This window comes from Chinchilla lanigera, unplaced genomic scaffold (genome assembly GCF_000276665.1).
Source record: "Chinchilla lanigera isolate Chin_1 unplaced genomic scaffold, ChiLan1.0 scaffold00039, whole genome shotgun sequence".
NCBI classification, from domain to species: domain Eukaryota; kingdom Metazoa; phylum Chordata; class Mammalia; order Rodentia; family Chinchillidae; genus Chinchilla; species Chinchilla lanigera.
In genome coordinates this window covers 9978830-10004494 of record NW_004955440.1, presented here as the reverse complement: position 1 = coordinate 10004494, position 25665 = coordinate 9978830, and the positions used below count along the sequence as shown (strand labels likewise).

Genomic DNA, 25665 nt, shown 5'->3' with positions numbered 1-25665 from the left:
CCACCTAGATCTCAGCACTATCTTGACAGACTTTGGCCAGACTGTATTTGTTATCATGCCTTAACCAGATTTCCAGCTAAATAATTCTACATCATTATCCTGACTCTGATAACAGTTTACCTTCCCCTGGTCCACTGTTAATTCTCTCCTGCTTCATACTTTGTTGCCGTTGTTATATCTTGATCTGCAGATGCTTATAGGCCAGCATTACATGATTTAAACAAATGACCTTCTTTTCTTTTCAGTATTGGCTTCCCTAAAACATTACAAAGATTATATACTAATGGGATGCTCAGGGTATGTGCGGGTCCTTGCTGTTGCTGGTGCTAGCTAACCCACTTAACTTACACATAATTAGGCCTTTCCTGAACCAATCAGTTATAGTAAGGTCTGTGTATATCATCTCCCACAGCAATTACTGCATGTTTGAAAACTTCCCAAATGCTGCAAAATTAATATACCTGGTGAGTTTTAAGCAGGTTCTAGGACTTCTTACAAGTATGAGAAATGCTTGAGTGATGTCTGGTATCTTCTCTGCACACCATTCTCTACGATGTGGCGTTCATTGCCTTAACTGTAAAATTTGCTAACTTATTGTGGAAAGCATATGAATTCTGGAACAATGCACCACTTTTTCTCTGGGGAGTAACCTCCCCTTCTTCACCCCATTTATGCTCCCAAGATGGGCCTCCACTTCCATCACCCAGTGTAAAATCTTTCACCTTGGTCTAAGCCAATCAGCTCATTCTCCCATCCAAGTACTAACCAGGCCCAACCCTGCTTAGCTTCCGAGATCAGACAAGATCAGGCACGTTCAGGGTGGTATGGCCGTAGACCAGCTCATTTTATTTCTTTAGCCAGCATGGTTAATTTAGGGCCAGCTAATGGCTCATCTTTGGTTAATATTAGGTACATTCAGGAAAAGAGATTCCTGGTGGCCAAGAAGCAAGGAACATGTTGTCCCTAAGCTGGTGGTGGTCATTTTACCACCAGCCTGAGAATGAAGCTCACTTGGGGTGAGCAGATCTCAGCAACAGGTCCTGGGGATGCTGCTTAAACTCTAGCATTTAGTCATCCTTGAAGCTTGTCATTTCTCGAAGTTTTCCAGCTATGTAAACAAAAGAAAATAAAACAAAATGAAACAAAACAAAAATTCTCTTTCTTTGTTTAAGCCAATTTGGATTTATTTTCTGTCCCTTGAAATCAAAAAGTCCTAACTGACTCACATGTATGTTTAATTACTGCTTTGTTTCCCTAATATGGTAGTGCTGAGGTTTTTAGTGGTAGAATTCTTATACACTGAAAGACCAAATATGTAAATAAGTTAAAAAGTCAACATTTGATTATAGTCACCATTGAAGAAGACTACATTTAGGCTGATGGACAGTATAGTCTGACAGCATATTCAAAGTCAATGGATGACTTATACTGAATCCTGAGATCAGCAGAACATAATGCTCCTCATCTACATTTTCTACCTTATGTAAAATTTTGTTTTAATGAAAAAATTTTATCAACTCAAGCCACCAATAAGTAAAGGTAAAGTGGGAGTTCTTAAACATATCATTTTAGTTTTTATCTGCTTCAGATGATTTTCTTTTATCTTCAAAATAAAAATGTTAGTTCTAGCCCTAGTTTGATGACAGCTTTACAGAAAGATTATGCATATGGTGGCTAAAGTCATTAAGTAGGCTCAGAAAGTTCTTCCATGGAAAAATATCTTGTACTTTTAGCCTATAGGAATTAATTCAATGTGTGGTTTACATAAGGAGTGAGATTCAGCCAAAATAGTCTAGATATTCTTTACACCAAAGTGGAAATTTAGTTAGTGAGCAAAAAAAAAGATAACTCTGGTAAAATTAGTAAAAGTAAATTGTGACCTTTGCATCCACCTCGTTGTTATAATCAAGGTATTTTACTTTGCTCTTAAATGTCTCAGGACTTCTCCCAAGTTTTTCATTCTTCAACATAACATTCTTTCTTTTTCTGACTCCCCCAAATTTTCCCATTTTTGTTGTTTCTAGTTAAGGTTTGTTAGGTTATATGCTATGCTGCTCAATAAGCAGATCTACATGTGCAATATTTCCATTACATATAGGCTTCATGTCATATTTGCATTATAATTGTCAGTTTTCTTAATTTAACACCTTAATTCACAAGCTGAAAGTATATAACATAAATGTTGAGGCTCTTTTAAAATCATAAGAAGATAATGTCTATACTATATATTACTAATAGGATTCTTTATCACTTCAGTATCTTTCATAATACAACTGAGGCATCAGTAACTAGTAATCAAACATAGTATAAAGAGTGAAGTTATTTGCCTTTCTTGTCTTAGTCTGATGAATTAATTTTCTAATTGTGGCTTGTCAAGCACAGGAAAATACTGGTGGGAAATTATTTTGTAAAGAATTCTCTTCAGTGGCACATAAGCATCCACCTACACTGCCATCAAATCAGGTTAGTCCACAAGTATTTTAAATGTAGTTAAATAAGAGATAGGGACTTGGGTGTTGCTGAACACTGCTTTTTATAACGTCATTTGAATATGGATATACTCAGTGACCTAAGTGAGTTTATATACCACCTCCTCCAGTTTAGATTATTTATAAAATAAATCAGGGCACTTCTTTGTCAGAATAACACACTACATCTAGAGAAGGCTAAATCAAGTGTTCCTGACTCTGCTTCCTTTTCTTTCTCTCTTGTCCTCAAAATAAAACTCTTCACATGGAAAGCAAAATACAAGCTCTATTAGAACAGTATCATCTCTTATTTACTTCACAAAACAAAATACAATATGCCTCGCTGTGAAACACAAATGAACTGTAATACTCATCAGGTTTGAAAATAATGGATTCAGGCTAACATTTCCAGAAGAAATATGAAGGCAGTATTCTAAATTTCCTATTCTTTCCCAAATGAGTTTGCACAAAATGTGTCGCTGAGAAGAGTAATGTGCCCATCACATGGTGAAATTTCCCACTTGCAAAATGAAAATGAAAAGTCTGCATTTTAGGATGGCGTATTTAAACACATGCACCATGCTGTTCGTACTATGGGGAAAAGAAAGCTCCCCCTACTGGAGCATAAAAAGGCCTCATCTCTTTCCCGCACCCCGTGGCTCTGTCATACGCAGATAGGCACAGAAAACATATAGTCTTCCCACTATTCCTTACAGAATCCTGGTTCTTTCACTAAATATTACATGTTCCTCATTTCAGTTAATTAAAGGACAGCTGGACATTTCCTGGTTGCACCAGCCCCAGCTTTGTCTAGTTGAAAAGGGGTATGTAAAGGTCTTGGTTCCAAAGACATTTTCATCTAAGACAAACGGTATCAAAATTCATAGTTCCGATGGAGAAATTTAAAAACAAAACAAAACTAATATTTAAAGAGTATACATAAAGGGTTTCTGTGGATAGTTTTCACAACACATATGTACATAAGCATATAGGAAAAGTGAAACTCAGCATGTATGTTTGCTTCAGAAGTGAAGGATATATATTTGAAGATATATCTGTGAAGGTCTATCGATCCATTATCTCTCTCTCTCTCTCTCTCTCTCTCTCTCTCTCTCAATCTATCTACCTATCTAAAGAAAGAACATGAAAGAATATGATTGGTGACTTGGTGTTAATAGCTACTCATTAATATTTATTGGCAAATCTCTACACATGTGAAACTGAATTCATGACTATTTTACTCTGTGATTATAAAACCATAATGTAAATGTAAAACACTCAGACAAATAAGCAAACTAAATATAAAAAAATTTCCATGTTAATATATAAATGCTTTATCAGGAAGGAAAAGGTGTTATATAGAAAAGTATTCCAATAAAATTTTTCCTCAAAAGAAGTTCTAAGCTTGCATAGTTGAAATGCTTGCTGTCTACAGAAAAAAGCATCTGTAGATAAAGTTATTTCTATAGAATGAAGCAGGATATAGGCATGGCCAAGGGGCACGTGAAACACCCCAATATCAATCCATGGCTTTACTTTAGTGTTCCTACCATGGTGCACTCCTCATCCATCATAAATGGCAGCCATGGGGCTGGGGACTTAGCTCAGCGGCACAGCGCCTGCCTGGCAAGCACAAGGTTGTGAGTTCAATGCCTGGTACCGGAAAAAAGCCAAAACCAATAAAATAAAATAAAATAAAATAAAATAAAATAAAAAAATAAATGGCAGCCATTCTGAGTACAGAGGTAACAAGCAAGTGGATCAATCCTTAAGTATGTCTTGCCATTTTTAAGACAAGACTCATAGAGGCCTTTCTTTTTTCTTCTGAAATAAAACCTAGGGATCGTGGTTCCTTCAGGATCAGTAAATACATTTGGTGCTCTACCATTCTCTCCCCATTGGACTAAGCAAGTGATCTGCTTCCATGCAGCTTAGACTTCACAATAAAAAAATTCTCTGGCCTCAGGCTCTTTAAAGCTCTTTAGCTAAGGTTCCTTGCCTCTTTTTATGAATAGGAGGCATTAGGCTCACACTGTTTTAAACCTTACTGATTCAATTTTTGTTCAGATGACTCCATCCAGGAATCGTGTATGGAGGCAGAAGTACAGATAAATCATAGAAAATGCTCTTTCTCCCACTTTTCCTGTCTCTTTCAATAGGTTCAAGTAAGTGCACATCTTTTCGGATACAGGTGTCAGTATGGTCACACCATCTAGAAACCATGTTTGGTTAGAACTGACATTGTTTATGCACATTTTAAAAATGGTAATGGCCACTAACCATGGGCATTGTCTAATACCAACAATCTTTATTCTCATCTCAGTTCTGATTTTTATTAGACATAAAATTTGAGAGGCAACTTTTCTAGAAATGGACAAACGCTTCTGATCTTTAGTGGATGGGGGAAATAGGTGAAGATCTACACTCATTTCCAACAACTAGTACTGGGTTCCCTCTTATAAAGAAAGTGTACCTCTAAAGCCACTAGACTAGGTATGTTGGAACCCATAAAATTTCCAATTACTGCTTCAGAATTTATTGTGCACATATGGAAAATAATACTTGTAAAACAGAAAGGGGTTTGTGCCTTGTGCTGTCAATACTGTGAAGGATGGGGTGATTATAAAGCAAATTAACAATACTTTTAAATGTGCATTCACTTATCTTTCCAATTAAATCCTTGTTAAACAACTGCACAGACAGTAATGGCGCTTCTGCAAAGCACTGATCAAGACAGTTTTATTGTAATTTTTACTCTGAAACAATTAATCAAGTAGGCATTTTCTTTATTATTAAATTATTTAGTTAATAAATATTCTCAATTGGCCAACATATTCATAGTTTACATATTAGTTTTGATTTTCCTACAGTGGAACATATTTGGGAGTGCTTCCATTTTCTAGCAGAGGGACCATTAAGGGACGTGATTTTATAAATTTCTATTCTCTAGAAGAATAACTGTGAACAAGAGAAGCCCTTGAAAGTTTAAGCCATTTCAAAACCTTATTTCAACCATTTTATTTTGCAAGGGATGCAAACACATTGCTCTCAGCAGATAAGAAATGTGAAGTTTTGCTGTAAGGCATCTTTCTGTTGGAATGAGCATTAAAATTAGCATTTAAAAAGTTCATTAATACCAGTTACAGACTTCTGTGTCATGAAGCTGCATTGCAGTTAGTCTTCCCTTTTCTTATTCCAGGAAAATGAAAAGGCCTGAGCAGAGCTTCTTTTATAAATATACCAGGTGATATAAAGGAAGGCAGAGATAAAGAGATATTTAAAAGTGTTTCTATTTTTGAGTTTCCATTTTTTGTAACTCGGAAATTTGCATTTATTTAGCTAGCATATTTGACCAATTACAAAATACTTTAAATGATTCTGTATATGGACTTCTGCATTTTGGTTGTATTTTGTACTTGTTAAATTTTCAATTTGGAGGGTATTCGTGTTAGTAGTGAGGGTTATGCTATCAGAAATTACACTTAGGGCTAAATTAATTTGGAAGTAAGAATAGATAAACAAAGAAGAAATACAATATTTTCCTGGGTCAAAAGCAGAGTTGGCTTTATACTTGCTGACATGGCATGATTTGAATTATCTGTTGAAAATACCTCATGGAGTTTTTGTGCTGTTTTGTTTTTGTCTTTGTTTTTGCTATTTTGTTTTTGTTCTTTTCTCTTTAAAATAATAAAAATAGAGCAACTGATATAATATCTGTCACAGAATTGAAAAAACTAAACAAATTCTCAAAAATTTAAAAACACATTGCTTTAGTAGCTAAAAAGCTAATTCCTTTACATATTTTTAATGTTGAAAAGGATAAGTATTTTCTTATCAGCTCATTCATTATTTATTATTTCTTTTTGGGACTTGTTTTTCATGTTTTACATCCTAGTATTTAATTAATTTATATAAACAATATAAATCCTCAAACAATTATGGTTACTACAGTGCTTACCCCATTTATTAAAATTTTATTATTATTATTAGTTCAGGCCTATATTTTAAAAATTTAGGTTAAAAAACTGTGACTCTTATTTTATTAGTTTTTGTGAAGTAATTTCCCACTCATAGGTTTGATATGTAATTATAATTTTAAATAAATATATCCTATTTGTTAAAAAATATAAAAAAAAAGAAATTACTTCCTGTCTCTGCAACTGCTTCTTTATTTTTCAGAAACAGCTTTGAGGAGATGAGAACACTGTTTTTCTAGAGCACAGTTTTGTAGGAAATGTTATCACAGTGCATGGCCCACCTTGCAAAAGAGGTGCTATATAAATATATGAGAATCATTAAAGGTGTAATTACCAGCATCAGGGATTTCTTGTGTGACAACAAAAAAGTCATACCTTCCAAATTCAGGGCATTGGGGTTAACAAGAGCAATACAGAAGCACTGCTATTTATTCAACTGCAATTTGTTTTCTAACTAGTCATTCCTAGCATTTTAGAGAGCTAAGACGGCAAACCTTGCTATGCTCACATCTGATACAATGCCCGACCTGTTCAATTGCTAACAACACGCTATGCTGAGGGGCTGTAAATGGTCTCTGTTCAAGCTTTGTTTTATGGAGGTAGAGAATGAGGTATGAGATTCTTCATAGCCATGTCTATCTCATGGTTGTTTCACCCAGTATAAAATAAAATAGGTATTCAGGAAAAAATAGAATGTAAAATATACTGTGTATTTTCTTTGTTGAGACACATAAGAACTGGACGCTAATCCATATGTACCAAAGAGGTCATTTGATGTAGAGTTGATTTGTATTCGAAGTTCATCATTCTTTAGTTTTATTGTGCAAGATCAAATCTTTATTCATTGCGTACAAAGTATCAGGTACTTTGCACGTTGGAGATACAAAGACGAATCTAGTTTTCCACTCTCAATGAACTCACAGGATTATTTATTGAAAAGACATTTGAAGACAGGATTTGCCCTTATGAAAGGGTCCCACAGGGTGGACACTGGGAAAATATAGTACAATAATGAGAATAAGTGGTTTTTGATTCTTTGATGTTAAAAAGAAGAAAATGTCTTTCTGCTCCCTCCCCTTTGGTAAATTGGATCCAGCAACCAAGTAATATATTTCTTGCAGTAAGTTTTAAATGGATTAATGTTCTGGTTTCATATGCATTAACTTTGTAGCCTTAGAAAAGTTATTCAAACTTTCAGAAATCTGTTTTTCTCATGGGAAGTATGTGGATCACAAGTACACTGACCTTGCTAACTTTTATGAGATTCAAAGACACCTCTAGCTTTGAGTACCTGCCATAGAGTAGATTCTCTATTAAACATTAGCTGTTATGAACACTGATATGGTTCTGTTACATTTTTAATATTATTTACTCTTTAGTTTTGCCAGCAAGTCATTAGGTAAAACATCTTTCCTTTTCATTTATTCCAGGATCCACAACACTGGAAAATGACTACAAAGCTGAAGCATATGTTAGTAATTTTAATCATGATAATAATATACACGCTACATCCATGGTGTTTTTCACTTAGATAGTGACTCAGTTAATAAAAGTTAGTAACTATTATTGCATTAATCAATCATCCAAGAGAAGCTTCCAATCACTAGAAAACTGGGTAACAAAAAGAGATTTGTGGTCTGTTTCTGCTTCACCCAAACTTAAACCTTGTATGTCTCACACCTTGTAAGTCACATTTCCACTAGAAAGCTAGACCAAAGCTAGGTAGATATTGTGTAGAAGTTCTCAAACTTAGGGAGTTTTTTTAACAATACGTATTTATAACTCCAGCTCAAGATTTTTTGCATAAGAGTTACCATGAGTGAGCTACAAAACCTTTATGTATGAAAACTTCCACCACTTGTCACTTTTTGTGACAGACAGACTCTTAGATGTCCTCCCCACATTCCTTTCCTTGTGCTCATGTCTTGTGTAATCTCCTCCTCACAGGTGTGGGTGGTAACTGTCACTTGCTCTTATCCAACAGAAAATAGCAATGTTGATGTGATATGACTTGCATGACTATGTTATGTAGGATTTTAACTTCTGCCTTGCTATTAATATCTCTCTTCCTTCCTGCTCTAATGAAGCAAGCTGCCATGTTGTGAGATGGCCAACAAACAGGTTCGTAAGGTCTCTGACTGGAAGTCAGTGATAGATTGAGGTCTTCAGTCCAAGCGCCCACAAGGAATTCAATTTTGGCAACAACAATGTGAACCTGTCCCCACGGGAGGCTCCAGATGAGAAGCCACTCCCGGCTGACACCTTGACTGCAACCTTGCAGAGGATTCATCTAAGCTTTGCCCAGACTTCTGACTCACAGAAACTGTGAAATAATAAATTTGTCTTGTTTTAAGCAGCTAACTTGGCAGTAATACTATCAGACAGCTTTAGAAAAGCAACACAATTCTGGTGTATAATCCAGGTTAGAAATCAGTACTATAGAATTAGAGCAGAAGTAAGCTTAGTGTATTTTCCCATCAAGCTTGCAATAATGCTCATTAATTGTGATAGTGGTGATGATGATTTGGGATAATGGTGGTGGTGGAATTTTATAAATATCCTAGGAATATTTAGGGTTTCTCAGAGATTAGTAGTTACATAAATTTGACTGGTTTAATTCTTGCATGTAGAGCCCAAATCTATATACAAAAAGCCAGAACTAAACTAGAACCTAAAATTTCAGTAGAGTTCACTTATCCTGTCTAACCAAAATTTACTGACAAAAGAAAATTAAGTTTCGTGTTTCTGCACAGGAATCCAGAAACCCTGTGCAACTGAGTAGCAATAAGATCAAGTTCTGGATAACAAAGAATCTCCAAAATTTTCATATATTTAGTTTTTCTTTCTGGAAATGAATTTATTATCGTGGAAGAACATGCAATCATGTGGGAGGCAAAAAATACCTAATTATTATTTAGTGTCATGTTATGCTAAGTAAGCTAACACTAATCTTATTTCATTTATATTCTTGTTATATTTATTAAATATTAATTATCATTTGGTTGATTCAGTTTTTAAACTCTTCACATGTTCATTATTAGTACCATTTTGGAAGTGAAGATTATGAGATTGAAAGATTTGAAAATAGATTGTATTAGACTCACGAACAGTTCAGGATTAATTTAAGGAGTCCGACTTTTCAGTTCTTCATGACTATTCTTTACACATTTGATAGTCTCTGCCTTTAATTATTTACCAGATTGTAGATCAGTTCTTTATTGCTTGTTTATAGTGAGTTATAGAATATAACCCACAATAAAGGTATGATATACTTTTATTTAAAAACAAGTAGCCAGAGACTTTTACCATGGTAAGTAAAAGAATTCATAAACTTGTCATTACAATATACCGTGTAATAAATGTACAAACTAGAAACAGTATAAATGTGTATGAGCACAGAAAGCTTACTGTTTTGAACTCTGTGCTCAGGATTATTTACTAATGCCAATACATTTTCTTAAACACCTAGAAGACGACACAAGTTTCATCATCAATAGTCTTTGAACTCTCTGACTCGAGATAAAAAATGAGGTCTAAGAAAGTTTTCAAAGCCCTGAACAATGTTAGAGTCCGGCCCTTTTATGACGAACTGATCTTTTCAACTTTAATGGGAAAAATAAATCATGGTTAAAAGGTAGTCTGGTCACATAAGAGCCAAAAGGTACAATATCAACGATTCGCCTTACCAAAAAAACTGCCCTGCGGAGTGGGATAAAGCAAATAACAGTTTGTTTTGTTGTTGCTGTGGGGAGAGTGAAGTAGCTTAAGGAAATACTCATTTTAAAAATAATAAGAGGGTGATATAAACTTGCTTCATAGAAAAGTGAACAGACTTGATACAGAATAGAATGGAACTAGAAGTTTTGAAATCTCTTCCAAATCTTTCTGTGTTCCATCCCATTGCTTATTCCACGATGAACCAGCCAGTTGTTCACATTCTTTCTCCCTTTCCCCGTCCTTTATTCAGTTGTAATGCTGCAAATAATGTGAAAAGTACAGGGATGGTCACTAAAGTTAATGGTTTGCTTTAAGGGACCAATCTACATGAAAGGAGTTCAGGTATAGTTGCTAACTCAAGATTGTTTTTCTAACAGATTATTTTCAGTGGTGCTAATTCTTAAAAAGCTCAAAATAAGCAAATTCATCCCTCTGGGTCAATATCTAATTTGTACTCTTACGCAGTAAAATTTGTGTTGATAAAGATAGGCACAGGGTACGATTATAAATTAATTTTTAAAATCCCTATTCTGCTTAAACCAAGGCACATGAATGTACATATTCCCACATCTATGGGATTATTGGCCATGTAGTTTTCTGACATTTATTTATTTTGTTTCTCCTGGCATGAAAGTGAAAAAGTAGAGAATGTCTCTAAGCATCTTTCTTTACATTTTGTTTCTATATAAGGAAAGTAGGTAAAGTCCTGGTAAGAAGCGATTTCCTCAAGTTCAGGTAAACAGTTACAGGGAAGGCTTGTGATGGAGCCGCAGGAAACACCAGTCTGGAAAATTCCCACTCAGTCCATCTCATGGTACTTTGTAGCTCTCCCACTGGCTCATGGACTTAGAAGCTTCATAACTGATATCTTTCCAAAAAGGATGCCAATCTCTCTTATCTCTTTTTAAAGTGTGAAAGAGGATGTCTAAGTAATACCAAAGAGAATGTGAATTGAATTTGGAGTTTGGGCAATAAGCCTAGATGGCAGTTGAACCTGAGCGGTGATGTAGGGTTGAGAGGGATTCAGTCTGGTGGGACTTCTAAGAGCTACTGTCAGAAGTTCTCAAGACAGTTATGCAGCATCCTCCTTGCTGAAGTCTGTCCTTTGCAAAGCTTCCCCCATGCTAGAAAACCATCAGGAGGTCATAGATCATTCTGAAAAATCAACACAATGACATTGGATGATGACAGGGTGACATCTAAGGTCATGGACAAGTTTTCTTTAGGGGATGCCTGTGTAAAGTAGAAGAGTTGCATCAGCAAAATGTCACTGAAAGCTGTCACCAAATTCAACAAATAAGAGCGCAGTGTGCGCTAATGCACCGACAGCCCAGTCAATTGAGAATCCTTGGTGCTTTTCCTCAGGGCTTAAACAGAATATTGTGCTAAAGTAGGTCCTTGGTACAAACATAGACGCATAAAGCTCTACAGAGATTCACAGTGCCAGGCTTCGTCATAACTGTGGTGCTTGGATTTTCCCAAGCACCTCTCTTCTTAAACAAAGTTTGGCACAAACTCCAGTTGTATCACCGATATCAAGAACCAAGGTGGAAACCAAAAGTCATACACAAGTGTGTGCAGCATGAGAAGACCAATCTCTGCATTTAATAGGATGCAATCATCAACTGATGACTGAGAAATGTGGAATTAATGGTGGTGACTTCCAGCACAGGCTCTGAGTCAGAGATCTGAGATCTGGCACTTTTTCACTAATATCTTGTTTGAATCTGGGACATTCACATCTGAACCTCAGTGTCTTCATTTCTAAAATGGGAATAATTATTTACTTATACTATGAGGTTGAAGAAAGGATTAAGTTAAATTACATATGTAGAGCAGTCAGTGCAGTTTCTGGCACATGATAAATTATGAAAAGTTAGTTACTTTTAAATTAATTATTATTATCATCACTACTAGTTTTAATTGGGAAATGCTTTTCAAAAATGATCACTTTGAATTTAACTTGTATGTCATCTGATCTGGAAGTATAATAAGGGTATCTAATTCCTTCTGATTTAGTGAGTCAAACAGAAAAACCAAAACAAATTGAATCATTCAACTGGTGTATTTAGAATTGCTGACGATTATAGCATTCAAGAAAGTTAGTGAAACACATAAATTGCAATTCAACTGTTCTTGAAAATCTGCAAAGTCAGTTTTCATTTGTCTCATCTAGCAGTGGGTAAGACTTACTCATTTTTTAAAAAGAGCCTCCTTACAAAGAAATATCGTGTAAGGCGAATAAGGTGGAGATAAAGGGTGTTAATATACAGAGGTGTGCTACACTCAGTTACGTTCCATCTTAGACTACAAAAATCTGTGCCTCTCACTGGCATGGCGCTTTACTCTTTTCATGAAACCATCACTGCATCACCATTTCAGTAACACATACACACACATCCCATGAGACCACTTGTATATATTCAGTTTCTTTGTTTTCAGTAGTAACTCTCACCTCAGCCTGAACCCCTATTAGAGCCCTCGGTGGTTGGAAGGGAAGGTATAGTGTTAAGGACGTTATGGGACCAGTGCAGAATACTCATTCAAAGGACAATCTGATTAGAAAATTTTGACATGGTCTGGTATATACATTTCATTTATCAACTAATTAAACTCCACAATGCAACTTGGACAAATTCATCAGTATCAAAGTCCCGAATGTAGCATAATTTGAGTTGAGCATGTTGCATTTTGACAATGCTATAAACCAGGGAGACAATTTCCTGACAATTCTGTGCTACCCAACACCAGCTCAGGCCTCTGTTGGGTTTACTTGTCAATTTCTGTGGAAACATGATAGTTGCAAATCCTCATAGGATGCTGAACTGTGGATTGCAAAAGATGAGATGGACAGATTCATATTTTCATTATAGATTTTTTTGTTTTTATAAACTGCTGAGAATAATTTTTAGGCCAGGAAATGCAACTAATGTTTGTTTCTAGAATGGCTTCTGTTTTGGGATTTTGTCTTTGTAGAAAGAATATGTTGCCCAGCTGTCTAGAATTCCAATCAGGATATGGTTTCACGATGAGATATATTACAGGGGTGATGTTAGCTGGTTTTAAGCAGGAATGAAACAGGCTTGGACTATTTTATCCTTTTACCCTCAGAAAGGGCATCCTGGGTCAGTCCAACAGATCAATATGATTAAACGAGGCAAAGTTTAGTTCTGTGCTTTGCCCAAAACAGGAGAGAAATTCTGAAAAGTAAAGGGTTGCATAAGTCTGCAAGCAGAACTGTTGAGATTCTTATAAACAGCAATCGTGCAGGAACTGTCCAAAACTACTAAAATCAAGCAGAGTGGTGGGATCTGAGTAGAAATGACAGGAAATATATTGGTCAGCTTTCCCATTGCTGGGCAGCATACTTGACATCCACAGCTTCAAGGAGGAGAGGTTTAATTTGGCTAATGGTTTCAGAAGAGTCAGTCTATGGACAGTTGGTGCAAGGTAGGGACATTGCTGTGCAAGGGCATGGAAGAGTAGCAGTTCAGTTCATGGTGGCCTGGAAACACAAGAGCACAAGCAAGAGATTCACCTTCTAAAGGCACACCCCCAGTGACCTAGCTCCAACTGTCCCATCTCCTGTGCACACATTCAGCTATAAATATCGTGGATTAATCTACTGATGCGTAGAGGTCCCCATGATGCAGTCACCTCTCCAGGAGTCTCTTAATCCAGTAAAACTGAAAATTAAGGTCAACTGGCACAGAGGACTTAATGCTTGGTGATTTTCATACCTCTACATATGTCTCACTCACACACACATAGATTAAACAAATATAATTTTAAAACTTTCTGTATAGAGGCCCCAGGACTAGTACTATTTAATGAGGAAAAAGGCAAAGATGACTCAAGTTCTACCTTTTATAGTTTGTGGAAGAGATAAATATTTCAACCATTATCCAATTGTTTGATGCCAAGACTTTCAATTTTTAATGTTTCTGAAATGCTTTCGCTGAGTACCTTTGATTAGGTTCTCTCTAAAAGATGCCATTAAATCTATGGGTCTTATACTAGATGCAAATTTAAATGGTATATGTGAATATACTATTGTAAATTTCATTAGGGAGCGTAATGAGAAAGCAGGAAAAATCTAGATTCAGCCTTCCTGAAGGAAAATGCTAATGGAATGAGCCTTGAAAAAATGAGAACTCTACCTGGCAGGAAGCTTTTGTAAGGGTGATGGGAAGGAAAAAATAGAAGGGTATTGAAAGTGAAAGGAAGAGAGTATCAAAAGGCATTACCATATACAACATGCAAATATGGAAGGACTGTTTAAGATTGTATTAAAAAGGGGCAAGGGTTTTAGCTTAGTGGTGGAGCACTTGTTTAGCACACAGGAGGGTCTGGCTTTAATCGTTATCACCCTCTAACCCGACTCATATTCAAACGTATTACAAAGGAAGCTCAGAAGATCCAGCAGTCAAGTGGGAAACTGGAGCATGAGGACTTTTAAAATTTTTTTTCTGAGGACACCATTGACCATTTTTAAGTGCAAGAAAAACTAATAGGATACATTAACAAGGGAATACACGCATGATATCTAATTTAATTCTCACAAATTTTTCCAAAGTGTAACCTCATCCCCAACTCTTTTTGCTGATAAGGAACAAGGTCATGAAGAGGTTTAATAAAATGTCAAGAACACAATGAGCATCAGCTTCTACACCATTTGTTTGATTGTACGAAGGATGAACTATGTATGACACCATCTTGCAAATTTTTGGGCTTCTTGGTTTTGTTTCCTAATTTTTTTATTTTTTAAATTAATATAGATTTTAAGAGTAGTTTTAAATTTACAGAAGAATTGGGCTAAAAGTATATGAAGTTACCACACACCCCATCTCAGTTCCAAATTTTCCTCCTGGTGTTAACATCTGACAGTAGTGTGGTGACTTTGTTCCATGTAATGAATCAACATTGATACATTGTTATTAGCTAATATACCTGGCTTACATTAGAGTATACTCTCTGTGTTGTATACATTATGTTTTCTTTGTTTCAAGATACTGTCTCACCATTTTTCCCAGGCTGTTCTTGAACTTCAGGACTTCAGTGTTGCTCTTGCTGCAGCCTCATGGGTAGCTAGGATTATGGGCATGTACCACCCTGCCCCACAAACTTAATGAGTTTGACAAATATGCAATGACATGTATCTACAACTATGCATTTTTTAACTGTCTTTCAGAATCTCTTGTGCTAACAGTATACCTGTACATCTCTCTCACCTGCCCTTTCAAATCCTTTGCTACTGTTAAACCCTTACTATCTTTTTAGCTTTTCCTTTTATAAAATGTCATACATCTTACCTTATATAGTCTTCATGCTGGCTTGTTCTAATATGACTTAATATTCCCCCAAGCCTTTTCATGGCTTAATAGCTCAGTCCTTTTTATCACTAAGTAATATTTCATTATATGGATGTACCACATCTATTTCACCTATTAAAGAACGTGTTTTTGCCCTTGTTCTTTTCCCTGATCAAATCCAGGGTCTCATGAATGTTAGAAAAGTGCTCTCCTAATGAGTTATAACTCAAGTACTGCCTTTAAATTCATGAATAAAACTGCTGTAAATATTTGTATGCAAGTTTCTGTAGGGACATATTTTCGGCTTCTTTGGGTGAACACCAAGGAGTGCAGTTGCTGAGTTGTACAAAATATATTTCTTTTAATAAAAAACTGCTAAATGTTTTCCAAAGTGACCAAACTGTTTTTCATTTCTTCCAGAAATGAGAGTTTTTATAGTTTTGCATCTTAGCAAGCATTTGGTGTTGTGTTTTAAATTTAACCATTTTAATAGGTTTTTAGTCATATCTCATTGTTCTAATTTGTACTTCTTTGATAATATATAAATTTCTTACCTTTTAGTTTTTTTCTCCTATTTATACATTTTTCTAATTCGTGATTTTGACTATTTTGTCCTTCCTTCCTTCCTTCCTTCCTTTCTCCCTCCCTTCCTTCCTTCCTTTCTTCCTTCTCTTCTGTCTTTCATCAGCATATGTTAAGTGTCTATTATAAACCAGTAACTTTTTAAAAATTGGGCTATTTTTGTTTCTTTTACTCTTTTTTTTCTCTTAGTATGTCATGTTCTGTTCTTTATTTATTTCACATAAATTTTTACTTTATCTTTCAATTATATTTATTTCCATATAAACTGATTATCTTTTACTTTTGTGGTGATAATTTTAAAATTTCTTCAACTTTATCTTTTTTCCTTCATGCACTTGTCATTATTTATTCACAGTACGCACAATATAGAGTCTGGAGTATCATTAGAGATGTACCTCCTGCAAAAAATATCTAAAATAAAGAGGTAACTTACCTTGGTTGACAATAAATCTCAACTTCTGGATTGTTGCCAGATTGCCACTGACTCTATATATTCCATCCACATCTAGACCTGAAAACAAAAGGACATATTTTATATTAGGATGTAAGAACTATGATGGTAAAAAATAAATAGGAGAAGGAAGAGAGTAGCAGATAACTATCAAATAACTTTTCCTCACAGAGAAAGCAAATTTCTACATCCTAAACTGAGCAATATTCAAAAGTTCAGTGACAGTTAATCATCAATAAATCTGAATCTGGTTGAACCACAGAAGAACTACAGGTAGCGTGCTTTTTGTAGATTTAGTTCCAACAAAACTATAGCAACTGAACTAGGGGTAAAAAGAACCTCTTGTTTTATATATATATATATTACATCCCCTTTATGGATAGTAAAAAAAGGTGCTTGCCTAGTATACTTTGGTCTGATTATTTGAAGCTACAAAATAAAAATCCTAACGCAGATGTATAACTAGCTAGATAACTTCTAGCATATAGTGAATAATGTTATGGAGGGATAAAAGATGTCAATATGATGGTATGAGCTTTAGATTACTTTAGAACTGGGCATCAAAATGACTTGATTTGGATGTGGATTTGGAATATCAGTTACTTTTTTGACACATTTATTTATAGCATATACTTACTTTTTGAACAAGTTATTAGAAAGAATGTGATGTAGGAAAATTGAAAACTAATATAATATAATATAATGACATAAATGTATATTCTCTTTGGCTGTACCCTTTCAGAGAGGCTTGGGTGTGATTCATACCACTTTGTCTAAGAGATTGAGAAAGTTCTATGGGTTAGTCATTGTAATTCACAATAACATTAATGAATTGGGAGAAATATCACAATGTAACAAACAAAGATTTCACAGGACTCTTTACAGTCATGAAGTGATCTCTTTCAATGCTTTAGCCATGTCTGTATTTTTAAATGGTTTCATTAAGAAAAGCACCACCACTATGGAAAACATTTCATTGGTAAGTTAGACTAACATAATATATAGCATTGATCTAAGTGACAAAATTTAGAACAATCATCATTTTTATTCTCCTATGTAATAAACTATAGAATGACTTGGGACAGTATGTAAAAAATGAATAGCTATTAATAAATATATTACTGAATATGAGTTTTATAGTTCTAGAATAATCTAACAATAAACATTAAATTACTGAGACTCCGTCTCTTCCCCAGAAGTATGGATTGTGAGGAATTGCATGATGCTACTCACCTGTTAGTAAGTGGTCAAAGTTTCTAGGATACAGACATTTGTAAAAATCAGTATAGTTTTTCTTCTTGGTACACAAAATCAATCCATTAAGCTAAGGGTACTCAAGTCTCTTCCAAAGTACACTTGACACCCTAAATGTCACTATAATCTTTACTAATTAAAATTTTCCTAATACTTCATTCTCAGTTTTAGTCTGGATTCAAGTTGGGTTTACAATGATGTACATATGCACAGAAATCAAAAGTTTAATGTATGCATGATTTGTTAATTATTTTTCTCCTTTATCATTAGATACTGGTTGCTACTTAATTTTAACATATAAAGTTTTAAAAGATATGACTGCTTTTTAAAATATTAACATTTGTACAACTAAGCAAGTGTATTCCTTCAAAAGGTTTTCCACTTTTTTTTTGGAACATGTAGTCACCATTAAAAATATTTTTGATTTCTCTAAAATCATGCTTAGTGTCCCCTACTATCTATAGACAAAACCTATGGTTACAATTTGGGGAATAGTGTTGGTTTAAAAAGTTAAACGTCATTCAGAACTCAGAGTGGTATATAATGTCACTGATTGCCGCCACAAGCTAGCAAAGGTTAGACAAAGTTTGACCAAATGAAAATTGTCCTGCTCTTTCCCCTGTAGCTTACCCATTGCCTTGAAAAAATTTAGAAAAACTGTCTGAGAAATTAGAAACATAAGTGGAATATATGGGTTTGTATTTTCTCATGAGAAATCCTAACTTTTTTTAAAGGAGAGTCACTTATTAGTGCTGTTTCAGATAACAATTACAAAAGAAAAGTAAATTAATATCTATTCCAATAAAAATGAAAAGTTGACTCTAGTTTTTTTTTAAGTAATGTTTCCCTAACTAGCTCAGCATTTATGAGGCCAATGACAAGTGTAATTATTTGAATTCCCACAAATTTTTATTGCAACTCACAACTTTTCCCAAATCTCATTTTAATATGCTGCCCCTTTCTATGAGGTATAAAATCAGTGCATTTTTATTTTGAGGATAACACCCCTGTAATATTCTTTTAAAAGTATTGAAATGAATTTATTGTCTTGAGTTGCAAATTGTATTTCAAACGCCACAATTCCCAGTGTCGAGAATGTCTTCCTCTTGACAGATATTTGAAGTTACAACATAGGAAACATCCCCCTTGGCTTTTTGTAAATTTCAGTAGAATTTTTCTTATCTTCAATAATCAAAACCATTAGAAAGAGTAGTGTGAGTGGGATATATTTCAGACGACCAATGAAAGCAGCCTCGCCCTAAATTAATAACCCACCTTTTGGGGAGGGATGAAAGAGGGAGCATTGATGAGGGAGACAGGGGTTTAATTCAGACCTGCACTACCATTGCGGTTATAGAAATGAGTATTCAGCAGTGAAACTCTTTTGTGGCTTAAGATAGAAACCAGAAAGCAAGAGAAGTAAAGTAAAACATATTAGATGCAATGTGAGTCTAACGTGACGCAAATTCCAAGCCCTTCAGAATCAGAGGTGTCAGCACCATACAGCTCCCGAATGAACGATAATCATCTCTGACATTAGTGGCTCCTGCTCTGAATGGCTCCTGCTCCTCTGACATCATACTTTTTAAATTACACAAATAGAGTGAAAATGACAAAGTACATATTAAAAAGGAGGGTATTACATTTTGCAAAATAATCTGGAACTTATCAGTGAATTTTAGCAATTATAAATTATGTAGGTATGGTCTTGAGGTTGATTACCCTTTCCCTGAATAACTCTCAAAATGGCAAACCTAAAGTCCTGGGAATATTATCCAAATTACAATTATTCACGTGTCATCCTTTTTTATTTCAAGAACTTTTAAAGTAGTGCCAAACCAAATCAATGTAAATTGGTGGATTTGGACATCCTCTTCATGACCACATTATCCTTGCTGGACTGGAAACTACTTATTTTGGAAATATAATTAGACTTTGCATGATTTTTAAATGAGCAATGTTCAAGGTACCCACGTTATGCTTTAGTGAAGTTTGGACCCAAATTACTTTGAGAGTTACCTCTTTCAAGAAAATAACATAATTGAATGCTGTCTGAAACTTTGTCTGTTCAGCTAAAAATACTTTGGGAACACAATAAAACTAACTCATTGTACATACTTTTTTTCCCATCAGAATGGCATTAACAGCTGTAATGAAATATTTTGAGGAAATCCACATTTACTGAAATATTATTTCTATGTTCATCACCAACTGACTTATCTTTCAAAATAGTGTTTACTATTAGCAGACTCATTGGGTATTCCTATAGGAGATTCTTGAAAGTCCTTTTCTCCTTCTGAAGAAGCTCATATGAGGATAGTCACACAATTAAGATTTATTAGAACAAATGCTGGTATAAACCCAGTGGAAAGAATGCAGCGGTCATAAGTAATTCCCACCATAAATCTTAGACATTTTCCAAAAAGAAATCTTAGAGACCAGCACTGTGTCCAGAGTTGACTGGTTTATTTGCCAAAAAAATGGACAGATAGTGACAGTATAGATGAGCCTGCTAAATGTAGTTGCAAACTGTGGATTAGCATTGTTGATAATCTGAATTATGGGCATACTACACAAGACACGGAATTTGATTCTGGTTGAGGAATGGACCTTAAGAGCCTACTTGTTTTTCTGACCTATATCAAATGCATCTGAACCTCCAGGGCCTGCAAATAGGAGCTGGAAACTTTGCAAACGGTCCCTCTCCTGAGATTTATAGTGCTTCCTAATTCCTAGGAGACCAGAGTTAATGCAGGAAGAGTCATTCTCGCAGTTCTTTGGACGTCTGGGTTTCCCTCAGCAAGAAGCACTCCATTGTAGCATTTTGACTGTTTACAGTCAGCTGTACACTGCTTTTGCTGGCCTTCCAACATCTTGCTTGGATTCAGAGCTCATCATCAGGAGAGGTCTTCGTGCCATTCAGACCTACTCCTTCTCTAGGTTGAAAGTGTTTCCAAATTCTTATTGCTGATTAATTTGCTCATGCACTTTGAATTCAAGGACTAAGTGTACAGAGTATAACTTAAAATTTTAAATTTAATTTCTACTTTATTTCAAGGACTGGAATTTATGCTCTGTTTGTGCCCATGTTATATAAATATTGCTAATGCCTTGTAAGGTGCTCATGCATGCCACTTCCTAAGAGTGATTACTTTAGGAAGGAATTAAAACAATTTTGATGACTAAGAGTGCTTTCACTTTATAGAATAACTATATAACTTCACAACAACCATTCTAAATAGAGTTTTTAACTGTAGGGGCAATACATTTGCATGGTGAAAACCAACATTAAACCACAGAGAAGTGAAGTGAGAATGAGCATTTGCCCTAGCCTGCTCCCCAAGAGAGTCATTTTTAACAGTTCTGTTTGGATTCCTTTCGTTGTTATTCATTTTATTCTAATGTGTCTTTTTGTTGCTTAGAACACACTACCTTTGGGTGGTACTTACTGACCTAATTCAGAACTTAATGCCTTCATAGCTTTCTTGCTTTTCAATCTTCTTTCTCTTCATTACTAGTTATATTTGTCTACTTTCATTTTTAATGTATCAAAATCACTTGCCTTATAAAAAATAAACAAATGCATTTACTGTCCCTTCCTCTTCTCTCACCACTTTGCAGTCTTATTCTGTATATTCTCAAAGTTTAGAGCCTTTTATTTTGTTCTTCATAAATATTTTGTGACTTATCCATGTATAAAAATGTCTCTATTTTTAAAAATGGTGTGATTAGGTTTGACACTAAAATTTTGTTTCATAAAGGAGAGCTTCTGAAACCTAGGATTGAATGTACCCCCTCCTTTCTTGCTTTCTTCATGTCCTCAAATTAAATGCCGACCAATGGAAGTTTCTTCGATGATGAAAATGCCCTATATCCTTGCGTGTAAACCAGTGCTTGCTGGCTGCGTATGAGGCAGAATTTTGTTTCAGGTTTCTGAACCTCATTACCAGGTGCATACCATAGTCCACAGTACAGCTCTAGGTCTAGTCCACTAGCGCTTTCTTCTTGCATTCTGCTATCATTCTTTCTTGGATTTATTTTCAAGAATTTTATTTTTGCTTCATAAAAACATATGACTGGTTTTTTGTATTTTCTCATCTCTGTGACTATTTTCCTTTGCTTCACAATTGAGCGTTGATTTGAATATTCCAGTCTTAAAATCTTTTAGTTTTTAACTTTGAAAAATAAATATTCCATCATCTTCCAGCAGCCCTGCTGTTCAGTGAGATATCAAACTGGCTCCTGATGTTTTGCAGGTAAATTGCTTTTCTCTGTGGGATTTAAAATATTTTCTTCTCTTTAAACATGTAACTGAAAAGTTCACTCAGAAACGTTCTACATCTGGGCCTATTCCGCCATAAAAGATTTTTTTATACTGCTAGTTACATGTTTCCATTTATTGCCTTATTTCACTGAATCAAGGATGTTGGAAGGACGTAAACATCAGGTTATACTTATGATTGAAAGATATAATTAAGTAGAATAAATAGTTATCATAGGTAGTATGATACAATTGAGCATCCTTAATCCACAATTCTGAAATCCTTAAAATCTGAAACATTTTAAGTGCCAATATGGCACCACACATGGAAAGTTCTACACCATGAAACTATGTCTCATACACAAAATTATTAATAATATTTTATGCAATTACCTTCAAGTTATGTGCATAAAAACATATGAAATATACATGTACTTCTTGTTTAGAGTTACTTCCCTTCTCTCAGATAGCTCATTATGTCTACGACAGTATTCCAAGATATAAAACAATTCTGAACACTTTGGATTCCTAGCATTTTGAATAAGGGAAGCTCAACCTATGTTTACTCTGTGCACGGGGTATTACAACTACTTTGTCCCTAGGAAAACCTCTCCTATGTTTGTAGAGGACCCACGACTCCTCACCTCCACAACTTTCCTCTCAGATGCCAGCCCCTCTGCTGCCTTCAGAGGGTGCGTGTGCAGGCTCACACCTTCCCACAGGTCACTACCTGGTACAGGACTGAAGGCCAAGGATCCACCATCCCAGCAGTTAGATTCTATTTCTTAGTCAATTACTTTGTTTACTTATCCCTGTTGTCAATTTCTGCTCATTTTATTTGTTGACTCCAAGTATGAATATTCTTTAGGCCATTGTTGTGAACAATTACTCCTAATTATGACGTCTGGGTATAGTGTTGCTTCTGCTTTAATTTGTCTACTTTTTGATCCCATCTACCCTTTGTAGAATTTGCATTCTGGTGGGTTGATGGTACCTTTTCTGTTTTCAGCACCATTCTGGTTCTTTCCTTTTTAAACATATCCTTTTTATTATTTCATTGGGTTTAAAAAAAATCATTTACTGGGGATTAAGTCTAGGGCCCTCTACCACTCAGTTACACCCCCAGCCTTTTGTTTTGCTTTTCTTTGTTTTTGTTTTTGATTTTTTGTTTTGCTTTGAGGACAAGGTCTCACTAAATTGCTCACACTGAACTGGAACTTTTGATTCTCCTATTTCAAACTTCCAAGTAGCTGGGATTACAGACTTGTACTACCACATACCAAGGGGAATTTTTTGAGAAAAATAAAACCGGACATGTTTTCTCTGTCTGCCTACTCAATGAGGGCGTGCATTCTATTTTATAAAGACATAATTTTTAATGCTTAAAAGTTTTATTAGCTTGCTGATATGCTACTGCATAAGATTTTTTTAATGGTCCACAGTACATAAATAATAAAGGATTAAAATATGAGTATTTAAAATACTCATTATGTGATTTGAATTTAATTTTGGGAGACCATGTTAATACACTGTCCAGTTTTAGGATCTTTTATTTCATTTTTATCCCTTTTTGTGTTTATAAATATCCTATCATCATTTATGCTTTTATCACTGTCCTTTTATTGTTTTATTTTCTTTTCTATTTTTTTCTTAAACCATTTTTTCCTCTATTTTTTTCACATTTGGTATTTTGCCCTACTGTTCTTTTATATCTGCTATGTGTTCTTATTATTTAGAGGCAAATATTACAAAAACCTTTGTCAATCACATAAAAATATACCTATTTTCAATTTTTCATCTGCTACATTTATTTCCTGGATTTGGTTAAAATCATTGTATAAATTTCACTAGTCTATTTTTGATTAGTTACATCTGCTTGAATGCGTTCTTCACCTACTGTGTATTTAAAAAGATTTGCATAGAAAGATATTTTTGTTCCCTTGAAATAAGAAAGAGAAATACAGTATTTGTTGCTAATTTTTTAAATATGTTAAACTAAAAAGAGGTCACTGAGAAGGGCACTTTTTGTCGAAAATGGTGCAGAATTGACAATATTTATCAATGAGCTATTGCATTACATAGTCTTTGTCTGAGAGCAGGGAAAACTCTAGATTTAAACTGAATACCGTGAAAGCACATACAATAGAGGAAACAATGTAGAATTAATGAAAAATGGTATAGAATATAGAAACTCTTGAATTTCAAGAACATTTCTCTGTAAGTTTTTTTTTTAGTCGAATACTTGTTGTGTAAGGTCCCTGTCCACTGCTCTCATTCTTCCAAATATGTACTGGGGGCAGTACAAACCATTCATACTAGGAAATCAAATCACTAAGTGCCCACGCCAAAATATTTATTAGTCGTATTGCTGTTCTGCCCGTGTTGATCTCTTCACCAGCCTTGTCCTGTTGGACACCTGTAGAGACAAGTACTGATATTGTTTCAAACTTAAAACTGAGAAAGGAGAGGGGAAAAATACCCTGAACAGTGAGTGTGCGGCTGGTATTGTCTTCTTAGTGATTTGCCCTGTATCATTTTTACATTAAAAAGGTCAAAATTGTAACTGTTGAGCGTGAGGGTTGAAACTGGGGGTGAGTGAGGTTGCTTCTGTTGCTTTTTCTTATGACTGTATTATGTACTCTTGTATGCATTTTGGAAAAAATGAAGAAAAATTGTGTATTGCACTACTTTTTTATTTTCTCATCTCTCTATGTCTTTGTAAGAGGGATATTGGACATTTTATAAGTACAAATTTATTTAACTGAATTCCCTAAAGGTTACTGTCTGTCTTTAGGGCATATATGAATGTAAAGAATAATCTATTCTCACTCAGTACTCCTAGAATTTTCCTCTTATATTTATACTTAGTTGTGGCCACAGTATCTCACTGATTTTTTCACTGATTTTTTTTTTTTTTTTTTTTTTTTTTTTTTGTCTTTGTGAGATAGGGTCTCGCTATGCAGTTCAGGCTGGCCTTGAGTTCACTTTGAAGCCCAGGCTGGTCTTGAAATCACAACGATCCTCCTGCCTCAACCTCCCAAGTGCTGGGATTATAGGTGTGCAGCACAGTGTCCAACTTCACTGATTTTAAAATATTTATCCATACTGTTGAAGGCCAGAAATATAGACAGCAGTGTATGAAAAGCCCTATTCTCATTTTTCCATCACCCATTTTTCCTTTCATGGATCAGGCTTGTTGTTCCATATAATTTAATTCAACATTAATTCCATCCAACTTTAATTCCATTTATTTAATTCAACTCACTTTTCACTCAGACTTAACGACTGGGCCAACAGCTTTTAAAGTCATGCTTTTTAACTATGGATTATTAGATGGTAGATGAGTCATGGAAAAGACAAGGTGTAAAATGTCCCAATGTGGCTAATGTCAGATCGTTGGAAATTATTCATGTACCCTGTTTAATATCTGGATAAGTGATAGTCAAAGGTTGGTATTCCATGTGTAGCTACTCATTTTTTACATGTCTGTCTAAATTCAACAAAGAATTTGAGACATTGTATGGTAACTATAAATATCATTTACAGAATTACACAAATCTCAGGATCATTCTGGAAATCTTTCTCAAGGCTCAAAAGATCTGAGAGAGATCCCGAGTTTGACTCTGCCATATCATTAGGAAAG

At 34.9% G+C, this 25665-nt stretch overlaps 1 protein-coding gene across 4 annotated transcripts in view; it reads right to left on the bottom strand.

Moving 5' to 3' along the window:
- Arhgap15 (Rho GTPase activating protein 15) overlaps positions 1 to 25665 on the bottom strand; it is a 590914-nt gene that overhangs the window by 177592 nt on the left and 387657 nt on the right. For all 4 annotated transcript variants that reach the window (XM_005390781.2, XM_005390780.2, XM_013517486.1 and 1 more), the window contains one exon: positions 16490 to 16567. In XM_005390781.2, the coding sequence (XP_005390838.1) occupies positions 16490 to 16567 (78 nt within the window). The remainder of the gene's footprint in view (positions 1 to 16489; positions 16568 to 25665) is intronic.